The sequence below is a fragment of the Pelecanus crispus genome, chromosome 13 (assembly GCF_030463565.1).
Source record: "Pelecanus crispus isolate bPelCri1 chromosome 13, bPelCri1.pri, whole genome shotgun sequence".
Lineage (NCBI taxonomy): Eukaryota > Metazoa > Chordata > Aves > Pelecaniformes > Pelecanidae > Pelecanus > Pelecanus crispus.
The window spans coordinates 6,650,305-6,673,150 of record NC_134655.1 but is presented as its reverse complement, the minus strand read 5'-3'; the positions used below and the strand labels follow the sequence as shown (position 1 = coordinate 6,673,150).

The following is a 22,846-nucleotide window of genomic DNA, read 5'->3' as shown; positions in this document are numbered from 1 at the left end:
CTCTGATACACCGAGGAGGAGTTTCTGTGACCTTAGATAGTTTATCCTACGTACTTAAATAGATATTTTCTGGACCCTTTGCTTTTTACTCCTTTTCTTTCTCCAAATGCAAGTTTGTCAGAACTTGGGGGAATATTAGAACAAAACACTTCCCTTACCTCTCTCAAAGACTTTTTTTTCCTGTGATTAAAGTAAGATTGAGGTGCTGACCTGTGGCCCATCTAGTCCAGCATCTATTGTCTGACAGTGGCCTCTGCTGGATTCTTCGGAGAAAATTGAAGCACCTACATAATACATTGTATTCTGCTATCCTTAGACTTTTTCTTTTTTTTCTTTCTCCCTCCTCCTCACCCCCCCTCCCTTATTTCTCCTTGTGCTGCTGACTGTTTCGAAACATGAACGGTTACCTTCTCTCTCAAACTCTTTAACTCTTCTAAAACCAAATGTGTCATTGATAAATAATTTAGATGTAGTTCTCTCTCTTTTTTTTTCTTTTTTTTCTTTTTTTCTTTTTTTGGTGGTTGGGTTTGGGGAGGGTATTTTGGGTTTGGGGTTTTTTTTTTTTTAAAAAAATCTTCAGTTCTAGTTTGCTTAGCATACATTGCTTGCAGTATCTTACTATATGATTATTAAATAGGGGGAGGAACCTGATGAAGATGATGCATATCAAGTCTTGTCAACACTGAAGAGAATCACGGCTTTTCACAAGTAAGTAGGCTTCTACAAACATCTGTTATGGTTTGTGGTGTGGGGGGGTTGGTTTTGGTTGTTTTTAATTTACTGTTTCTTAACTTTTTAATGCAACTTGGAGGTGGGTTTTTTTAGTGTGAATGAGAGTTGTGCAGAATATGACACATTTTGAATATATGAAGAAATATATACAAAACTTAAATATTCTGGGTTTTTTTTGCTTTGTGGGTTGGTTTGTTTTGTGTGTTATTGTTGGGGGTGTTTTTTGTTGGGATTTGGGGGGTATTTATGGTTTGTTTGGGGTGGTGTGTGTGTATTTTTTTTTATTTTTTAGACAAGTTAAGCTTTTAGTAGTTGTTAGCATCAAATTCCAGAAATGGTGTTAGTTAAGTTACATCTTTGCTTCATTTCTAATACTTCCAGTGCTCATGACCTATCAAGATGGGACTTGTTTGGCTGCAACTACAAGTTACTGAAAACTGGCATTGAAAATGGAGACATGCCAGAACAGGTCTGTAGTTAAAATGTGTTCTTTAGGTACAACAATGAATAGCTTTTGTTGCTGTCTTTTATTGGCCTTTGTCATCTAATGTGTTTTTTCCTTTTGATTTCAGATTGTTATTCATGCACTGCAGTGTACTCATTATGTAATCCTTTGGCAGCTAGCAAAAATTACTGAAAGTAGTTCCACAAAGGTATGCTTTGTTCCATTTGTGTTAGTAAATAAACATTTGTACATACCTGCAGTGTCATCAAGTGGGAACTGTGATGGAATTAATTAAGACTAAGATTTTTTTCTTTTTTAATACTGATACCTGCCTAAATCTGCATTTCTAATAAGTTCTTTAGAATTCATTGTTTTAGTAGTGGAATGCTTGACTTTTAAACCTAGTATTTCTCTGAATTGTTATGGTTTTATTATTTAAATGTCAATATTATGTTTAATTTGACAGAATTTTAAAGTAATTGTAGTAAATAAATGCAATACCTATTAGTTTGGCACAGTATCAATGTTAAGGAGGAGTAGAATACCAGTTGTAAAACACAGTATAGTCAGTTGTACTACTCTCAAGTAGTGGGTTTGAATTTGTTTGCAAACTGTGAAGTATCAGTGACTAGTCAGTGAGATACAAGAATTTGCACACTATGGTAGTATTCTTATTGCTGAGTATGTTGCAGTCATACTTGGCTCTTCATCAGTCTTTTAAATGTGTTGTTAAATAAAGACATCAAAAGATTAAGTTAAATTTCAAACTTTCTCAGGGAATAATAAGAGGGCCTGTTCTGGTTCTATGTATAGTAATCTTGAAGGGCAAAGCTCTGGCAAATGTCATCTTTCTAATTTCACTTCTTGAAAAATCTTTGAGGAAGGATTAAGGTTTCTTCTATCCACTGGACAGCATTGCTTAAAGAGGGCGATTAGGTGGTTTGCTGTGTGAACTGCCTAATGAAAGATGGGTTTGGAAAGGCTAGACAGTTTAGAATGGAGTCCCTAAGTGCTGAAACATTTTGATGATTTAACTTTAAAAAAAAAAAAAAAAAAAAAAAAAAAAGGTAATAATCAAACATACTTTTTCTGGAAGCCTTCCACAGTCCTGTAAGAAGGGTACATTTTGTGCTTTTTCACCGGCAATTTATGCTGTAGTTGCCCTTTGTTCTTGGAGTTACTGATAACACATCCTTTATGTCAGAGAGGATATAAGTAAATTCTTTACGTTTTTTAAACACTTTGATTGCCATACTGATAATTAATTTAAAAAAAAGAAGTTGCAGACATCTGTCATAATTTACTAGGGAGAAAACAAACCGAACTCAGGACATTAATAATATATAATCAATAAATTGTAATCTGTAATTAATTAAAAATCCATTATTACAGTAAACTTATTTCAATGTGAGGACGTATACATTTTTTCTTTATTTTAGGGTGTGGTAGTATGAGCTTCTGGTAGATACAGGAGTGGAGAAGCATGCTATGTAACTTGTACTAATGATTTTTATAACAGAGAACACCTTTGTGAGATCATGGTGTGTCCCGTGTCTCCCACCCCCCGACCCCCCTCCATGTTAAGACTTCATTAGTCTAATTGCAGCCTTACTGATTCAGTAATTACAGTCTGAAGGTGTGTTAAGTAAATGTGAACTTCTTCAACACTGCCTGGCTAGCTGGTTTACCATCTAGGTTTTAATGGCTTTTAATGTTTCCAAAGCCAGAAATATCAGATATGAAGTGGATACATAGATTGTTGAGAACCACTTATGTGAGTGAAGCATTTGGAGGCTTTGTTAGCTTATTCTTTAAAGGGTAAACAGCAGTCTGAGCTTTTGTAGTAGTGATTAAAGCTTTATTGCAAGCCTGATAGCAGAAGCTGAGCTAAATACCGAAAAGTTAGGTTAGAAATGAAGATTAACTTTGATATTTCACAGCAAAATGTAATTTGTAATAGTTTCAGCAGGAATGAAAAGAACTTATTTGAAAAGTGGTCCTTTATTGAGACTATTTTCTGCTCCTGTACAGTAAAATTTGGTAAATTAAAGCTTTCATAGGTTTAACTTTTGAACCACAAGTATTTGATTATATTTAACTGCTTGACTGCTGCAAATATACCAGGTACATACAGAAGTTCCATTGATTTCTGTTCAATGCCAATGGAACATAACAGCAAAGAACTTGAGGCACAGAACCAGAAGTGACAGAAATGTACTGTGCCTAAAGATTTGTTTGTTTATTTGTTTTGGGTTTTTTGTTTTGTTTTGTGAAAAAACAATGAACTGCTAACTTAATTTTGTGGCAAAATTAACTGCTAACTGCATGCTGTTTGTGAACAGGTTGACTAAGTATGGGAATTAGCTTCATAATATAGGCTGCTAAAATAAGACTGTATAAATAGTTAAATTTTTATTAAAGTTGAAATGAATCTTTCTGTATTAAGGAAAGAAAATATTGCCATGTGTACTTCTCTTAACATCAGTATAGTAACCTGATTGGTAAATGTTGAGAGAAAAGGTTTTATGTAGTGAAGGTGATCTAAAATCATATTAAACTTATAGTCAAGAAGCAGCTGTTGCTTTGTGATTCCTGTTGAGATTAAATGACGCGTTGTACCGGTGTGTACCTGCTTTCTTGAAGGGAGAGGCTTGTTTTGGTTTAGATTGCATGGATAGTTTTTAAACTTACCTCAGGGGTTTTTTTTCTTTGTCTGGACTGATGATGGTTACAAAGTTGGTCTTTTGTTATATGACTTCCCCAGTTCTGCATGGGCTAGAATTTTCACATGATTGAGTAATACCAACTATACCATACATGTGGATGTATTTGTACCAGTATGATACTTTATTTGCTCAATAATCTACTTTTCTGGAAGTTATTGCAACACTTATAAAGCTACCTTCCCCCCCCCCCCCCCCCCCCCCCCAACGGAAGAGGGGAAGAAAACCCCAACTCTCATCTGACCTTTTACTTTATCCCCAAGCAGTGAGTTAAAAAAATAAAATAATACCATGTAGCCTTGTCTGTTTTAGTTATAAACAGCTACCTAAATTCTATCCTTTAGGTTGAAAATATAGGTATTTTAAAGAGAAAATGCTTTGTGCTCTGGGTTGGGTTTTTTCTGGAGGGGGCGGGGGGGTTAGGTTTGGGTTTGGTTTGGGGTTTTCTTTTTTCCTTGTTACTGTTTTTTTGATAAATAACTTCACTATTTTCATTTCAACTTCCATTTCTTTTTGCAGTACACAGGATGACAAAATTGAGGAAATTGCTACTTGCTTTTTTTATTTGTAATAGTGATTTTTAAATAATGCAGTGGGCTTGAATGTTACGACTATGTATGAGGTCTGTGGTGGATAGCTCTGTGAAAATGCATACACTAAATGTGACTATAAAATTGAAAAAGCAAAACTGTTATAAGAAATCCTTCTCTTTAAAGGAGGATCTTCTACGTCTAAAGAAGCAGATGAGAGTGTTCTGTCAAATCTGTCAACACTACCTGACCAATGTAAACACTGCTGTTAAGGAACAGGTTAGTGACTGTTGTTTATCCTTGTAGTCTTCTAATATTATACTTCTAAAGCAGTTGAAAAGTTCCTCTTGGTAACATTTTTAGCGCTTATGTGGGAATGTGGTGTGTCTTGGATGTTTAGGCTGAATGCCCTTCAAGTGTGAATACAAACTGTACTTGTATGCTTGCCTTCATTCAGGTAATTTAGGTAGGATTTCAGAATCAATTTAAACTTTTTCTTTCTAGTAATCTGAGGCGGCATGAACTTTTATTCAAAGGGAGTTTTTGCTTGTTTCTTTAAACAATGGCTGGGCAGGTGCACTGTGGAAGCCTTCTGGTTTGTAAGTTAGGTGGGAGAGTTCCATTCCAAAGCTCCTGCTTACCATGTGATCATGACACACACCTCCGGTGGAGCTGATTGTGGGTTCATAGAATCAAGCTGGAAGAGCTAGGGACAGCTATTTAGAAGAGAGGAGTTACTTTTTTTTAATTCTGTCTTTGAATGCTTTTATGTTCCCACATTTGTACTATGATATATGTGTGCCCATCCGCTCCAGAACTGTGAAAACCACTTTCTTCCTCTTGCTGTAAACCTGCGAGGACATACGGCAGCAACTTCTCTGCCTGTTCCCCTTCACCATGATGCTGCATACGGAATATATTCCTCAGTTCTTCAGAGTCCCAGGATTTTGGGGGTCTCTGAATCAGGAGAAAAAGAATGGGTACTTAACATGAGTGTGTGTGTGTTTATACACGCGCACGTATGCACTGTAACCTGGGGGATTTTATTGTTGGGAAGTGGTATTTCTTTTTTGTGGTCACCCTTAGGTACACTCACACACTGCTCAGTTGTTAACAGTGGTGTTTAGAGATATTTGGAAACTGTTCTAGCAAACGCTTGAAGCCTCGACAATGATGTACTGCTTGGAAAGCATGTGAGCGGTTTTTGTTTTACCAGTTTTATAGTCAGTCCCTCATAGTTGTCCTTTGTGGGGGGAGAGTTTTAGCAGGAACTGAGTTCTTGGGATAATTCAGACATAAAGTATGTATGTATTTAGTCTATGCAAGTAGTGTCTGACGTTTCAGGCAGGAGGCAAGTGTCCTGGCTTTTTTGAAGAAAAATGCAGGTGTGAATGTTTTGGGAGTTGTTTTTAATTTTTCTTCTGTTTCAGAAAGAATTGAGACATCATCTTTGGAAATACTTGTCTTGAGTTCTGAGGGTAACAGGGTCAAAGGAAAAGGTTAAACTGTAGGAGCTGACTCTCTTCCTGTCTGTGGTCAAATAGTTCTCTAGCCAGGACACTCACAGGTTTTTCAGGTTCCAGTGAAGAGCACAGGTTACTGATAGCAGGATTAGTTCTAAGTAAATGCCTTTAACCATCTTTAGAATGCTAAAATGAAAGGAAAAAAAAAAAAAAAGAGTATATCTCTATGGGGGAAGGACCAAACTGTCTTCTGGGTATACTTTGTAATTAAACAAATAGAAAGCCAGGAGCATTTTTGCTGCTAAAATGAATAATAACCTGGATGAGTTGAAAATCTGGTCTACTGAGTCGCACAACTGCAGCTTTTGAAACTCTTGCTATAACAAGAATATTCCTGGAACTGAATAGGCATGTTCTATGTCAGAGAGCTATCTAGTGTCAAAATCACAAGGTGTAGGGTGTGAAAGTGCAAGTAACAGAAATTACTGAAGCTCTGAGTAGGTCTCTGTAAAAGGCTGTATAACTTAGGCTCGGGTGAATGCCCTAGAAACTAGAACTGCCTCAGTCACATAGGGTACAACAGCCATGTTTCTGCTTTCCTTCTCCAATCTCATGAATGGACACAAGGGACTTCGGAGGACCATATGTATTTTTGTGACCAGGAAATTAGTAATACTTACTTTGAGGAGTTAGAGAACAGATCTCTCTGTTAAAATGGAAGTACTTAAGAGATTAAAGTCAAAGAAATGAGGTGCAGCACTAAGCAGTGTGTTGCCTTGGTCTGTTAGTTTGAAGAATGTCAGTCTACGTACTGATACGTTTGAACTTTCCGGGGAGGTGGAGTACAGACATCTAAATTCTGATGTCAGATGTACAAGTTAGCCAGCAAAATGAAGAGGTGGTTGCTTTTTTGGAAGCAAGACATTAGGATTTAAAGGGATTGAATGTCCTCAGCTGTTAGATGTGATGTGTTACAAATGTGATCGAAACAATTGGGAAAAAAAAAAAGAAAGAAAAAATGAGACTGTACTATGGTTGGTGTCCACAAAGTTCTCTAGTGACCTAATGTAGTATCCGTCAGGCAGAATTTGGGAGTTTCAGGCTCCTCATGTTTTAATCTCACAATGTTTTGATATTTAGTTGGCTTCATCTGTGCAATATTTTTATTTGGAGACCCAGTCTTCATACAACAACCTCTTGTAAGAAACTATGCACATTTTGACTTCCAGTTGGCCTGTGTAGTTGTTTAGGATTTAAGTGGTCTGTGGTACACCATAGGGCTCTAAGTATTTTATTAGGTGTAAATACATTATTCTAAACAAAATCCAGTTTCCAAGAAAGTATTTACTAAGGTTTCTTTTTAATAGGCGTTCACAATTCTGTGTGATGTGTTGATGATCTTCAGTCATCAGATTATGACAGGAGGACGTGACATGTTGGAGCCACTTGTTTACACTCCTGATTCTTCATTGCAATCTGAACTACTCAGTTTTATTTTAGATCATGTCTTCATTGATCAGGATGATGATAATAATAGTGCAGGTTTGTACAAAACTTATGTTTCCGTTATATTATTTGCCTTCTAACTCATAGATTTGTTGCCTATGTTTTTTGTGTGTGTGGCTTTTTTTTTTTTTTTTTTCCTTTTTTTCTGGCATTGAGAGGTGTGCATGGGCACAGAGGTAGATTTGTCTTTTAAATACAGCAGCCGATTAAAGCATTTTATGTTTTGGGGACATGTACGATAATTGTGATAAGGGCTGGGTTTATGTCCTCTGTATCAGGAAAAGAGACTTGTCAGTGGACAATGAAGTGCACTGCTGTCAGAATTGAGATTTGGGTTTTCTGAATCCTGACCATTAGCCTGTATCACTTAATATATAAATGCTTAAATACGAAGTATTTAAACCTGACAGTTTTCATGTTTGGAACTCTTTCTAGATGGACAGCAGGATGATGAAGCTAGCAAAATTGAAGCATTGCACAAAAGAAGAAATCTACTTGCAGCTTTCTGTAAACTCATTGTATATACTGTGGTGGAAATGAATACAGCTGCAGACATTTTCAAGCAATATATGAAGGTAAATCTGAAGCATAGTAGTGATACTTCATAAAACTACTACAATACGGTAGCTGTGGATTTTTAAATTATTATTTATTTTTTACCTTACAAGATAACTGATTCAAAACGTGAAGAATTCAAAACTCCAGAATTGGTAGTTTGTAAGCCTTTAAAAGTTCTTTTTCCATAAGAAGGGGAAAAAATGACTGAGATTAGTTTCACAGTTCCAGTGTGGGGGTGGCAGGGTGGGAGGAAGGAAACCTGATAATTATTTTTACGTTGGTTTTAATACATTTATTTTCTTATCCTGATTGATGGTGTATTTTTAATTCGGTTATTAGTTTAGTAGGCCTTTTACGAATCTTCTCACAAAGATCAACTCCATGATGTTTAGCCTTATCAAATAATTTCAGCTTAAACTTTGTAGAAGAGGAAAAAAAAGTTTTGTGAGTTCCCCCCCACCCCGGTGATCTTTATATCTGTTTCTATGTTATTTAAATATAAAAACCCCTTCTTGGCTCCTGGGACTCAAAGTTGCACAATAATATGAGTTCTCATTTTGTGAACATGATAAAGTGTTGCTCCTTGGTGATTACCTTAAAAAAAATTAAAATTTGGGCAGCCTGCTTTTGTCTTCCTGAGTGCCCTACATATATTTTGAATCTCTAAATAAATAATTGGGTCTCTATTGAACCTGAAATACTTAAAGAACTGAACAGGCAGCTGTCTTCATTGGAAAAATTATGGCTATGATGCAATCCATAAGTGCTTCATTTCAGCAGAGAAAATAGAAAACTCCCCACCAGAGTTATAGGAGTTACTAAAAAGATGAGATTCTAATCTTGTACCCTGAAGGGGTAAACATGTGTCATTAGCAAATGTGTCATGGCCCTAAAGATAAATAGGTCATTCTGCCTCTAAAGTAATACTAATGATGAGAATGAAAAGAAGTAGATCTACTCTTCCTGATTTGAAGGGGTTTTTTTAGCATTTTGGAGCTGGTTTAGGATATAATTTTGATGATGTATCATCATAAACATGTTAGGTTTTTTCTTTTGAAAGTGTTCAAAGAATTTTTTTAAACAGCAAATCCCCAATGTTGTTTTCTGAAGAATTCAGTAGTTGTAATGTTTTCAACTAAAATTTAAAGTTTAACCTTTTTTTTAATTTTTCCTAGTATTACAATGACTATGGTGATATTATTAAAGAAACGATGAGTAAAACAAGACAGATAGACAAAATCCAGTGTGCTAAAACACTTATTCTTAGCTTGCAGCAGGTAAGAATGATTTACAATATTTTTATGCATGAAATTCCATACTGTAGATCACGTCCTGTTGTTTAATAGCTAGTGTGAGGTATTAATGAAGAAATTCTTATGGAAGGTAGGGATAAATAGGTCTAAATTGAAACGCGTTTTCTGCAACTATTTGAAAAACTGCCAGAAGTCTTCCTGTACTTACCAAATATTTTACTACAAAAACTGTATGTGAGAGGCTGTTAAATACAAAATGAATGTAACTCTGCGATACCTTCTTAACTCTAAAACAATAGTTTGAGTCACATATTAAGAAATGTGTTGTGAAACTGCTAGTTTACGTATTCATGAACAGATAAGCAAGGGGAAACACTTACCGCCTGTGTGGTGGGGTTTTGTGTTTTTGTTTGTGGTGGTTTTTTTGGGGTTGGTGTTTTTTTTGTGTTTTGGGGTTTTTTGGGGGGGGTTTTTTGCTTTGGGTTTTTTGTTGTCTTTTTTTTTCTTTTTTTTTTTTTTAAACTATTCTGAGAAGTAATGGGAAGTTTTAGTAATTCGGTATTTCTTAATGTTTGGTAGGGGCTTCACCCATCTTTGAAATTAAAACATGATTTAATGCTCTCTTCAGTAAAAGAGCTTGTTTGTGTGGAGACCTGATGAATTCAGTCGAGGTCAGAGTCGGATTCATCTGCTCACATGAACCATCTGCATGAATCTTATTTACAGGATCAGAACAATAAAGCCATATCTCTGCAAACCACTGTAATCCAACACAGATCTCTGCTATTGTTGAAAGGAAGAATGTACCCCAATTTGTACTCTCTCTCTCTCTCCACACTTTTTTTTAATGACTAGAGGTCGTAGAGCCACATAATGGATATAGATCTATATATGCTTGAGAACTAACCAGAAAAAGTCCTTAATGGAGCCCCTAAGCTGTTTTATCTCTATGGATATTGCCAGTACAAGGGAGGATGAGGCCTTTCCTTTTGATAGCAGCATGACTTTAAGTGGCTGGTGGAACTGCAACATAAAATACACAACTAAGTATTCCTACAGTTTTTGCTGACTTTTCACCAGAGTTCAGAAATTTTTGTGTTACTGGGTAAATGCTATCTTTATTAGTCTTTTCTGTCTCAAGAACAACCAGCCCATTATATTTTAAAGGACAGACAGAGGAAGTGACTGCAGTAAGTACAATTATGCACGTAATTAGGATTGTGTAACTGCCTCCCTGTGTGGCAATAAGAATAGTAACATGAGGGGACCCAAGTATTATGAAACAAACAAATAAAAAAAAAACCCCACATGTAAAGTTAAACATGTAACTAAACTTAAAACTTCTTAAAAAAGAAACCGGTCAGAGAAGAAATACTAGAAGTGGTAGTGGATAAAGGGATAACTAAGCTGCAGTGACCTACACCAACATAAAAGCAAAGTATGCAGCTATTGGCCAAAACGTTCTATAAATGAAAAGTTAATGTTCATAGCCCTAGTAAGTCTGGTTTTGGTTTATTTTTTGTTATATGAGAGAGTGAAAGGTGAATGTGTTAGACAAAATTAGAAAATAACAGAAAAGTTGACTGTTGAAGAGAATTATGGTCAAATTCAGTAGGATGAGAAAAGGATTGATCAAAGGGGGAAAAAGAAAAAAAAAGATTGTGAAGTTCAGAGTGTTCAGCTTTGCTGACTGTTGATGAATAGTTAAAATTCTGATCCTCAGTGGCAGAGTTTCTGGTGTCTTTGGCTGCTTCCCTGAAGACATGTTTCCATTTTAGAATTTCTCGGTTATACTTGTATTTTGAAAAGATACTAAAAAATGAATTAGAAAGTAGTAGTTTGACAAATTGTAGTAGTAAAGACCAGGTAAGAATTCACCCTCTTTATTTCTTCTTTGTTAGTGTACATATTGGGGAATCCTACCAATTTTTAGTATTCTCAACTCTAGAACAGCTCATTTAGGGAAATGCTGAGATCTGTCATCCAACATATTTACAGTTTGACATGTAAATCCATTTCAGGGATTAACTCTGAAGTGCAGACTCTTCAAGAGTAGTCTTGACTTGGCTTTCCTAAACCTCCATGTTTGTCTTTTGGGGCTGTCGAATTAAGAAAAAAAAGCTGTAAAACACTTTTTTACTGAAACTTATGTCTATGTCGATTGGTCCAATGTTTGGCATAATCTTTTAATAAATGAAAATCTCCCTTTTCATTTCATACAGCTTTTCAATGAAATGATTCAAGAAAACGGCTATAATTTTGACAGATCATCACCGACATTCAGTGGCATAAAGGAACTTGCTCGACGTTTTGCTTTAACGTTTGGACTGGATCAGTTGAAAACAAGAGAAGCTATTGCTATGTTACACAAGTAATTGTGTGCTTTGTATTACTTCCCTTTGTGTAAACACTTCTTGACTAACATTAAAATACCTCTTCAGTGTTTTAAAATTAGTTTGTTAATACAAAATGCAGCAGCACTAGAGATGATATAGCCCATTTATAAATTAGGAGATGGCTGCAGTTTTGTTCCTGAACTAAACCCAAATGTTAAATAATGTTGATGTTCTTAAGCATCATTGTATAAGCCTGTAAATGATAGCAGTGTTGATGCTGTCATGAAAAAGTATTTTTAATGTCTTATCTGTAACAGGCAGAACTCACCCACTTCATTGTCAGTGGTGGTCATGTTGGTCTCATGCAGAAAACTTGAAGTGCAAGGTAGAAGCATGACAGAAAGAGTGTGTCCAGATTCAAATTATGAATAGTGTTTGCTTTTTTGCCAGAATATGGAAACATAGAATTGTGGCTTGCTTGATGTAGTAGGGGAAAGCTGTTCAGTTTTGATAGCTCCCAGTGCTTAGAACCTTTTCTTTAGTTTGTGCTTTATGTGACTTAATTTTAACTTTTCCTTAGGGATGGCATAGAATTTGCTTTTAAGGAGCCGAATCCACAAGGTGAGAGCCACCCACCATTAAATTTGGCGTTTCTTGATATTCTGAGTGAGTTCTCCTCCAAACTTCTCAGACAAGACAAAAGAACAGTGTAAGTATTTTCTTAATATTGTTAATATTTGTAATGATAACGGTAAAAGACATGCATCTGAATAAATACGTATTTATGTGTATTGCATTCATCTGAAGTGCAACCTTTAGCACATCAAGATAACTTTACACTAATGCAGTCAAGTGTAATCACAAATGGTAAATTGTGTTTATCCTTGTTATTCTCATTTTATAGTGGATGAACAGAAATCATGTTCTGGATTTGCTGTTGTCAGGCCTTCTTGTTAACTAGATGAGGAGCATTGGGTGTTATTTTCAGTAGTTAATTATCTTGATGTGTTAACGTCTTGTTACGGATACTTTGCATCTTTGTAATTATTTTTTCCATTTAAAGGTATGTTTACTTGGAGAAGTTTATGACCTTTCAGATGTCTCTACGAAGAGAAGATGTGTGGCTTCCTCTCATGTCCTACAGAAACTCTTTATTAGCTGGTGGGGATGATGATACTATGTCAGTGATTAGTGGAATTAGTAGTCGAGGATCTACAGTAAGAAATAAGAAGACAAAGCCGGCAACAGGGAAGCGGAAAGTACCTGAAGGTAGAACTTTTCTTATCTTAAGATTTACTACAGTAGATATTAACATAAACTACATGTTGATCCCTATTTGTTAGCTTGAGTGAACTTGTATAATTTAATGTATTTTTTTGAAACAGGATAACTTCTGTGAATGTATATGTCTTAGCGGGAAACTATTCATTTGAAGAGTCTGAATAACATAACACTGATTCACAAAAGGAAATAAAGGCACTACACTGCGTTAAGTCACAGAATATAAAAGTATTTTAAATACTCTAGCCAGTGGCTATAAATCCGGGCCTTTTGGGGCGCATTTAAGACTGTGGAAAAAGTAAAGAAATTGATTCTCAGTAAGCAGAAAGCACATGCATTTAAGTCATGTTTAAACATTCAGTTTTAGACTAGTTAGAATTTACCGATGTCCGATGTTTCCTTCCAGCTGAAGAAAGCAGCAGTAGTGACAGTATGTGGCTGAACAGGGAGCAGACAATGCACACACCGGTCATGATGCAGACTCCTCAGCTTACTTCCACAATAATGAGGGAGCCCAAGAGATTGCGACCCGAAGAAAGTTACATGGGTGTCTATCCTATGCAGCCTGAACACCACCAAGCTCCACTCGATTACAAGTACGTAGATGAGTAGGTCTGCTTTGTGTTAGTGTTCATACACAAAACCAGTTCATGTTTAAAATAGAATAATGGTCTTTTTAAGCACGCAAGTAACGTGGATGTTGGCTCAAAGGCAACAGGAAGAAGCCGCGCGACAACAACAGGAGAGGGCAGCGATGAACTACGTCAAGCTGAGAACCAACTTGCAACACGCTATGTGAGTGAGAGTGAAATGTTCCTTCAGTGGTTTGGGGAGCGAAGGGTTTATTAAATGCAGTGTTACTCCTGTATCTTTTAAGAGGGGTACATGTTCTAGTTCCTGACTAGTGTTTTCTGTATCTTAAAATTTTAAGTTGCCTTAGAAAAGCAGTGGTAAAAGTGCATGGTGATGCATTTAGCAGAATAGGTCTGTTTGATTTCTTGCTTTTTCTGAACTTAAATTCCAGAAAATTTAAGTAGTAGGGAGCTTTGTAATAAAGGGAACTCATTGAACTGAATGCTATCTGTGGTGGATATTTATAAGAAATGCAACATATGAAACATCTTTTTTACGTATTTCTAACTGCAGAATCCTTTTTAGAAATAGAACATTAAAAATTAGTTTTAAAATAGGTGTTCAGTATGTGAAGCAGAAAGTTTCTGCTCAGTTTAATTCTGCTATTTCTTTCTCCTTTGACTTCTGAGTTGTAAGTTTAGAGTTCAGCTGCTTTTTTACTTAATAAAAAGTATTCCTTTTAAAGAAACTGCTGTCTTCAGCATTTCTGTGATCAATACAGATTTTGTCTAACCTAAACTGACACCAAAATTGAGAGGAATCCCATAGTACCAGTTTTTGTAGAACTTTCCAACCAAAACACACAAAAACCTTGTGAAGTCCTCCATACTGTGAACAAAGATGAAGACAGTCTGATGTTTCTTAAATGAATGTTGTCCTTCAGAGGTCATACATTCTTACTGTAGTGTCATTTACTTCATTCTGATTCATCACATGTGCATTTTGACATGCACGCTAATGAAATTACATTCCAGAGCTAGTTTAGCTGAGGAGGCAAGACTACTTTTAAAAGTTGTCTGCTTTAATGAAGACTGTGTGGTTCTACAGAAGAAAAATACAAGTTGTAAAGTAAAACCATGGACATACATTATTGAGGAGCTTTACATCTTTTCCCTACTTGTTTTTAATTCTTTAATATCAGTACTTCATGTAATACAGTTTCAGTGTGTGTGTGGTTGGTTGGTTTGTTTGTTTGGGTGGTGGTGTTTTGTTGTTTTTTTTTTTTTTTTTTTTTAAATAGTGACACCAGTTAGTATAATTAGAATGACTCCTTACTTTTCTCATAACATCTGATGTTGCATGTAGAAATTGCAAGGAAAGAGGGTGAAGGACTGTGTGGCAATGTCTGAAAATGGATTTATGCATCCACTTTATCGCAAAGACGTTCTTCCTTGCCTTGTCATAAGGCAGGAACAATTTTTCTTTAGGTGGCAAAACTTATGTTCTTTCTCACTTGAGCATAAATACTTGCATGGAAATCTCTGAATTAGGTGTGGTTTTGATCTGCTTATCAATTCCTGCAGCCTCTCAGAATACCCATTTAGAGATGTACCACAAAGTTCCATAAGTTGATCTTTGTTAGTCCTTCTCCCTCACTCTCTTAGTATCGTCTAGCTGGTTAAATACCAGCTTTCTTTAATGGTAGTTATGCATTTATTTAACTATTTCATTTCTTTTCTATCAAATGGAGTTGTCATTTGTTGGCAGTTCTTTACTGAACATTAGCTTTTTAAATACTCAGATAAAACTTAACTTGATTTAGTGCTAAAGAATATGCTTTTTCTTTTCATTTCAGTCGACGTGGCACAAGTCTAATGGAAGATGATGAAGAGCCAATTGTTGAAGATGTGATGATGTCATCAGAAGGGCGGATTGAAGATCTCAATGAAGGCATGGATTTTGACACCATGGACATAGACCTAGTAAGACATATACTTGTCTTTTTAGTGGATTTCAGATTTGTGTTTCTGCTTTTAAAGTAGGGTATTTGAACCAAATTTTCCTTTGGGTGAAACAGAAAAATCATTCTTGTTGATCTTTGCATTCTTAAGTGGCTGTGGCTGTGCCACTGTCTGTACAAGTGCCATCTGTTCAAAATGCCATACAAAAAGCAAGAACACTTCCTGTAATGATAATGTAAGAGATGAACATTTATCCCCTGTAAATTCTTACCTCTTGAGAGTTCAGCTTCATTTATTACAGTTTAAAAAAACTTTTTTTTTTTCCCCTGAAATTACATGTTAACATGTTTGTTTGTTTGCTTTCTAAAGCCACCATCAAAGAACAGGAGAGAAAGAATGGAACTAAAACCAGATTTCTTTGACCCCGCTTCAATCATGGATGAATCGGTAGGTTAACTTACATAAGAGGAAAATAATGTAAAATCAGTCTAAAGGTTACAATACTCTCTTACTTCAAAATTTAAATGGGAAGAATGAAATCTTCAGGTTGTCTTCATTACTTATTTTGGCAGACTGGTACAGTCAGTGAAATATTTTATGCTGTAATTCAGCTCCATAAATTCTAAGGTAGTCAATGTTCTTTGCAAGTTTATAGGATTTTTGTTCTTAATACTTTATATGTAGCTATGTAAAAATCAAAAGCCTTTGAATCTGAGAAGAAAACACATCTGGTATGGAAAAGACCCTTCCAGAGGTTGGTAGCAAAGAGCTTTTTGGGGGGGGGGAAAAAAAAAAAAAAAAAAGAAAAGAAAAGAAAAAATTGTGCACACACAATATTAAAGGCAAGTTTCTTGTGATGAGTTTAGTTGAGTGACTCTGATGTCATTATCAGTTGTCAGCATTGGATGGTTTGCGTTGTGGTGGTTTTTTTTTTTTCTTTTCTCTTTTTTTTTTTTTTAAACTGGCATATTTACTTTTGTGCATAAGTAAGATAATGGAGAAAATAGAGATAATACAGATACCTGTTTATAGAGATGAGAGGTATTTTTTCTTTCCATATAAAGTTTTAGGTCCAAAACATCCGAAGTCTGTAGTTTCTGCTTGCAGTTGCCCTTTTTTCCGACTTGATAAATCTGCAGTCTCTATTCTCTTTTAAAAATCTGCATGAGGGATTCCTTCTGTCTTGAACCACTTGTAATGTATGCAGCCATTTTTGACCTTGTGTAGCTGGTACAAAATTACACTGGAAATAACAAGCTGCAGCAAGCCAGCAGAGGACAGTACAACAAGGCTTCCTGGGAATCTTGGACAGCTTGGTGGAATTTGGAAGACGGTTATGTATTTTTTTTACAGTATTGTTGCAGCGTGAACCTGTTCTTGTTATGGGAGAAAGAAGTCTTAAAAACTGTTTTAAATGCAAATCCGTATATTTTGTACTAATAGGCCTTTGCTTTAGTAGTAATGAATCAGATTAGGTTGTGCATCTAGCTGTTCTGTGTTCTGTTCTTGAAGTAACACCAAGAAAGTATATCACCTGTTTTCTGACGTTCTGTTTTAAAAAGGTTCTTCCCCTCCCCTTCTCGATTTTTAATTGATATGTGAAATACCAGTCATTTTTTATTCTGGCAATGCTGAAAATTTGGTCTTCCTCGGGCGCATTTCACTGATCTCAGAAACCTTGCAGCTTTCCAGTTTCTAAACCGAATAAGAATAGTTTTACTAGGTTTGCTGTTCGCTAGGTTGCTTTCCTATGACTTCTATTTCTCGTTCCTCGGCCCACGCGAGCCCCCCCGGCTGCAGCGCGGGCGCCTCGCCGCAGGATGGCAGCCGCTGCCAGGCGCATGGCTCCGTGCAGCCGTGGCCCTCCGCCCGACGGAGCGGGCTGCACCGGAACGCGTGCGGACGGCCGAGGCGGCACCGTCTAGCAAACCTTTCTCCCGGGCAGGATGCAGCAAGGGCGGCGGTGCTGGAAGCTGGGGCTGCAGAAAACCCCTGCGCCGCAGACCACCACCGCTCTTTAGTGTAAACCCCACCTAAATGAATTGAACTGCCTGAAGGGGGAAAGCCCCGCTCAGAGGTTAGGAGACAGCACGAATCCGTATTAAAGCAGGGCTGAATTTACCCATCAGTATTTTAAATGTAAAGAAACCGATTTCCTAAATGCAAAAAAACCTTCTCTGAATAACGTTAATTTGCTTTATTCGTATAATTTATTTCAGAGGTCCATTATTCTCGGAGTTGTTGCACTTGTTTTTAATAGAGCTAGACATAATAAAGCTGTTTAATTTATTCAGATGCACATGGTTTACGATCAAAATTTTAGTCTGTCTTCTCATTTTTTGACGTGTCCAGTTACTGCTGGCACCAGAGGCAGTTGTGTCTTAGTGTGCTATATTGTATGATGCATCTAAAGTGAATTTAATACCAAGAACAGTAAAAATCGGTCTGTAAACAGATAAATGTGAACAGCGGTGTTAAAGTTCAGGAAAATTAAGTCTCCCGTGGCTCTTTCTGATTTTATAAAGTCCTATAAAAGCTAGGACGTTCACAAGATCTGGATCTTCCGGGTGTTTTTTTGGCGTATCAGTGGTGATGCCTACTTCCATTGGCATAGAAAACTATATGGCTTGCTCCCGCGTGGGAAGTGGAAACTGATTCTTCGTTTCAGGAAAGCTTTTTCTTCACTTAATCACCCAGCCTCCTGAAGGACAGTAGTTTGATTTTTACCTGATTATTGTTTGATTTTTCACTGTCTTCCGGACAGAGTTGATATATTTAATAGGAAATGTTAAGTTTGTGTCCTGGCTAGCTGCTGCGAGATGACCTGCGGTTTCTATGAACACAGGCACAGCAGCCACCAGTGCGTAGGGTGTTTTGTCCCAGGCTTAGTTGCTGGAAACGACACACTTGATTTCAAGTTAAGGCCTATAGAATAATGCCATTGTCAAAGGAGTCTAAGTTAGGCAACTGACTAAAAATTATTTTGCAATTATTACCTAAAATAATGAAAGCACAGTCTTTATCACATTCCTACTGGCTCTAGTTAATTTCAAGTGTGGGAAAAATATTTTCTAATGAATGAGGTGCCCTTTTCATATTATTAGATAAATCAGAAATGTGGTGAATCTGGTTTGGAAGAAAAATAAACTTATAATGCCTTAACATACCTTGAAGTGTCTTAATCTTAAATCATATACTAATTGCTTTGTTTTTGTTAAATGTGTAGTAGACTACAAATTGACACCATTTCTAACTTTTTTTTTAGGTTCTTGGGGTGTCAATGTTTTAATACCAGAGCAGCAAATAAATCAGTGGTGAAGTCATTTTCTAAGTGGAAGAGGAAGTTTTTCAATACAAAATTGTGGTAGATACAGTGAAATTCTGAACAGATTTTTCTCTAAGGAGAATGACATGCTTTCAAGATCAAGTGCATTGAAGGGGCAGTTTTGTTTGCCTGAAACAAAAGAAATGTAAAGGACAAGTAAACAATTTGAGGATAAGCTACTACACTTTTTGTTGGGGAAAAAAATATCAATATTTTATTTATGTGCTATCAGTTTATTTCCAGATCATAAGAAGTATTCCCTCTGAGTTTTAATCTAACAGTCTGAGAGGTGTTTGGTACAGATTTGAGCCCCTCTCTGTACATTTGCTGGCTATACTAAATACTCATGAGCTCTGCTGGATTGCTGTTTACATCCATGAACTGAAATAATAGATGGATTGATATTCTTAAAGTGATAGAACCAGAAGAGTGTCAGTATTTTAAATTAAATGCAAACTTCAGCAACGGAAGGTTTGTATTAATCAATCATGGAAAAAAAATACATAAAGCAGAATTTTAACAGCTTTTTAATCTAAAACACACTTTTATTCCAAAAGCTTCATGCTAGCCTTCTCAGAAAGGTCCATAAACTATGAACTACCAGAAAGTAACGGATCTCAGTCATGCTTGCCCATTACCAACCCTGAAAGTTTGCTTGTCCTTTAAGAAAAATGTAATGTTGTGAAATTCCTTCCAGTAGTGCCACTGTATTTTGTCTCCAAATAAAAGAAGCTTATTGTAGTATGTTTGCAGAAAAATTCTAAACAAAAATTATACAGCTTATTAGAGTGTGGGAATAGGGATCTAAATTTTAAATAAAATTATATATATATATAAATTGGTGCTGATTTTATAATTGCGCAGTTTGTTTAGTTTTTTCTTACTTTTAAATTCCAACTTAAAATTATGAGGTTTCAGAAATATATTGAAAGTTTAACAATGTTTAAAAATAGAAGAGCATGAGAATTCATGCTTTAAAAATGATTTTTAAATTTGTATTTTATATTGTTTTATCTATCTGTCTTTGCAAGCAGTCTTCAGGTTAAAGATACTTCTAACAGGTTACAGTACATTTCCTCTGTATGTAAATTAGATTGGATAATAGAAATTCATAAACAACCCATAATATTCTTTGAAAGCTAAGCTTTAAACTTCATTTTGTGTCCATCCACAAATAAATTAAATTTGGTCTAAAACAGAAAGTGGATCTATGCCATTTTGACATCGACTCATTTTGCAAGGCTTAGGCAGCTAGACATCATTTTAAAGGAAATATTAACTTATATTACATATGTATATTTTTTGTCAGTTGTCTCTCAGTTCTTGAGGTATATTATTTTAATCATTCCATGCCTTAATATGCTTGCAATACAAGAATCTCCCCAAATGGGTGAATACAAAAAGGCTTCCTGTTTTTAGACTCAGAAATTAAACATTCGGCTGTGGTAGCCAAAAACCATAGATTATCTAAAGGATCATGATAAAAAATAATTATTTTACTAAGTCATGGGGTAACAACAAACTCAAAACTAGATCTGCCTAACTCATTTTACATAAATAAATACTCTCATGTCTAAAAAGTACTGCCTATATTGTTTTTCACACCACTGCATTTAATAGAACTGCTGAGAGGACTGTATATATGATTTTAAACTTAAGTTGATTTTTCTTACTCTTGAAGGAGTGTTTCTTTGTGAAAGCAGTTCTTACAGCTTTGTTTTCAACCAGCTAAAAATGTTTTATATATTTACCTTAACCTGTTGTCCTCCACATTCTATTGTCCTAATTGTACTGTTTTCTGATTTGTATTTATGTCTTGAGACAGTAACTTTTTGAATAAAAATAAACCTACAGTATGTTGTATGTTTGATCTTTTTAAATCGGGGTTAGGGGAGGACAGTGAAGAAAGGGGTATGAGTAATGCAAATGTTATGTTTATAGAAATCAAAATCTTTTTCCATGTCTTTTAAGTGTTTGTCTCAGAGTTGGGATAATGTATGAAAAACTGCACTGTTTTATATTTGTAATAAATTGTACAAGTTTTTAAAATGTGAATAAAGCACTAATTGGGTAATAATTTAAAGTAGAAAAGTTAATGCAATCATGATTGTTTTAAATATGCTTTAATTTGAGATAAACTTGTTAAAAGAATTAGTGTAAATACAGAGTGAGCTTTTCAAGAGGTTAGTACCTGCAAATAAAATTTTTAAAATTTGTATAGAACTTTTACATGCCAAGAAATCAATGGTTAATTATTTTTGTGTTATGTTTTCTAAAGGTGTACCAATAGCCTTTCTGTTGGTTTCTTCTTCCTACTAACTTTTATCTGACATGATTCAGAACGCTTTTGATTCAGACATTGGAGATACTGTATATAGTCCGATTGAAATACCACTGAAAGTGTGTGCTACTTTCCATTTCTGACACTTATCATACACCCGATACACATTTTAAGCTTAATTGGTAAGACAGCAAGGAAATGAAGGGAAAACCCCTGAACATCTCTTCCCCTCCCGCTCCTCTCTCCTCAACTGCTGAGCAGCTCTGGCTGTGTGTTGAAAACTCCTTTCTGTTACAAGGCTTTTTAAAGGAGTCATTTTAAAATCTTAGAGATAATAGTTCTAATCCTTGCTAATGTAACTTTGGATGTGGGTTTTTTAATTATTGTTATTATTACAAATGTTTGTTCCTGTCTCTAAATCCTGCTGTAAGTTCAATAGTATCGTGTGGAAAATGGTTTTAGTAGGTTCTAAGTTTATAACACAAGAAAAATACCTTCACTATACAATGTAAAGTCTGTTCTAGTTATACTATTTTGGTACAAAAACCTATAAATGAAAGAAATTTGAGTTTTGAAGAGGTATGTGATAAAAAAAGTAGAAAACAACAAACAATTCGGAGAAAGTAAAGCCTGTCCTCTAGTTTACCAAAGAGGCCACAGGGAAGATACTGACACAGAATGAAATTCAAAGGAATAGCCTTCACATATTCTGTAAAAAGTGTTTCTTGATATTAAACAACCAAAGACAATACATAAGAAGTTAGTGATTGGTGTTTGTTTGGTTGGTGTGGTTTGGTTTTTTTTTTTTTTTCTTTGAATGGTGTGGTGCTGATTCCTGCAGCTTGTTAGAGCCAGGAAATCCCCGTCTTCTCTAATCTCAGTATAACTAAATAATTGCCTCTTTAAAGTTTACTCCTCTCTGTTTTCCTGATAGTTTACACATACACTTGTCCTAGCGTGGGATTTCAGGATACCAGTACTGTTAACTTTAACTTCCTGCCCATGAAGTCTACTGAGTTTTTTGAGATGCTTTGATTTCACAATAGTGTTTTGCTGCTTTTCAACCTATAGCTACCTTTTGGGTTTTGGGTTTTGTTTTGTTTTGGTTTTTTTTAAATAGCCTGATGAATGTCATGGGCTTGTTCATTCTATGAAGCATTTGTCAAAATTGTCAATTTGTGCTTCAGAATTCTTTTGATAAAACATAAATTGATTCATTAAAAACATACTCATTCCTACTTAACTTTTAATTTAATTTTCTTTAATCAATTGATGATACTGAAATGCAGCTTATGCCATTCCCTCATTTTTCATAATCCTAAGAAATCTCTAGTACTGCGATTGTTTAATTTCTGATATTTATTGGTACCCAAAAGGGATCATGTCTTTGATGGAGGTGGGTGATGATTTGGAAACAAGGTAACGTAGGCCAATATTATTCTATAATAATAATTCTATTTAAAAAGTAACAATTCAGTGTCAGTTGTGCCTGTCATTTTCCTCAGCTGTCTTTCCTGTATCCCTTCTTCATGTCGCTGAGCTTTCTTGAATGTATTTCCCTGATTAAGTCTTAGTTTTCCTATTTTTTTTAAGTTTTTAACAGCTAGACTTCGAGACGTTACAGATTTGTAAATGAGTGCCCTCCAACTAGAGATTCAGTTACGCTTTTTTTTGTGTTTTTCGTAGCTGCTTCCAGATTCTATAGATGTAAATCATAGTGGCAGTACAGTGGTAAGAAGCTATAACCGTGCCTAGAAAATGATCCAAAGCGTGTTAAAGTGCTTGGATGGATGGCTGACAGAACCCCGCATGAAAACTTCCCTGTTCTAGAGAATGTGTACAGTTCTTGGTAATGTAATCATGCTTCCCAAAACCAATT

General features: G+C 35.6%; 1 protein-coding gene across 6 annotated transcripts in view; it reads left to right on the top strand.

Annotated features, from left to right (window-relative positions):
• STAG2 (STAG2 cohesin complex component) overlaps positions 1-21,754 on the top strand; it is an 82,540-nt gene extending 60,786 nt beyond the window's left edge. For 3 of the 6 annotated variants that reach the window (XM_075720717.1, XM_075720718.1, XM_075720719.1), the window contains exons 20-34: positions 638-708; positions 1,114-1,201; positions 1,305-1,385; positions 4,617-4,709; positions 7,261-7,435; positions 7,835-7,974; positions 9,133-9,234; positions 11,433-11,581; positions 12,127-12,255; positions 12,610-12,815; positions 13,234-13,423; positions 13,509-13,622; positions 15,256-15,382; positions 15,731-15,808; positions 16,589-17,150. In XM_075720717.1, coding sequence (XP_075576832.1) covers positions 638-708; positions 1,114-1,201; positions 1,305-1,385; positions 4,617-4,709; positions 7,261-7,435; positions 7,835-7,974; positions 9,133-9,234; positions 11,433-11,581; positions 12,127-12,255; positions 12,610-12,815; positions 13,234-13,423; positions 13,509-13,622; positions 15,256-15,382; positions 15,731-15,808; positions 16,589-16,801 — 1,956 coding nt within the window. In that variant the 3' untranslated portion in view covers positions 16,802-17,150. Of the gene's footprint in view, positions 1-637; positions 709-1,113; positions 1,202-1,304; positions 1,386-4,616; positions 4,710-7,260; positions 7,436-7,834; positions 7,975-9,132; positions 9,235-11,432; positions 11,582-12,126; positions 12,256-12,609; positions 12,816-13,126; positions 13,145-13,233; positions 13,424-13,508; positions 13,623-15,255; positions 15,383-15,730; positions 15,809-16,588; positions 17,151-18,626 lie in introns of those variants that run through there. The other 3 variants (XM_075720722.1, XM_075720721.1, XM_075720720.1) reach the window with 3 other exon arrangements.
• The last annotated feature ends 1,092 nt before the right edge of the window (positions 21,755-22,846 follow it).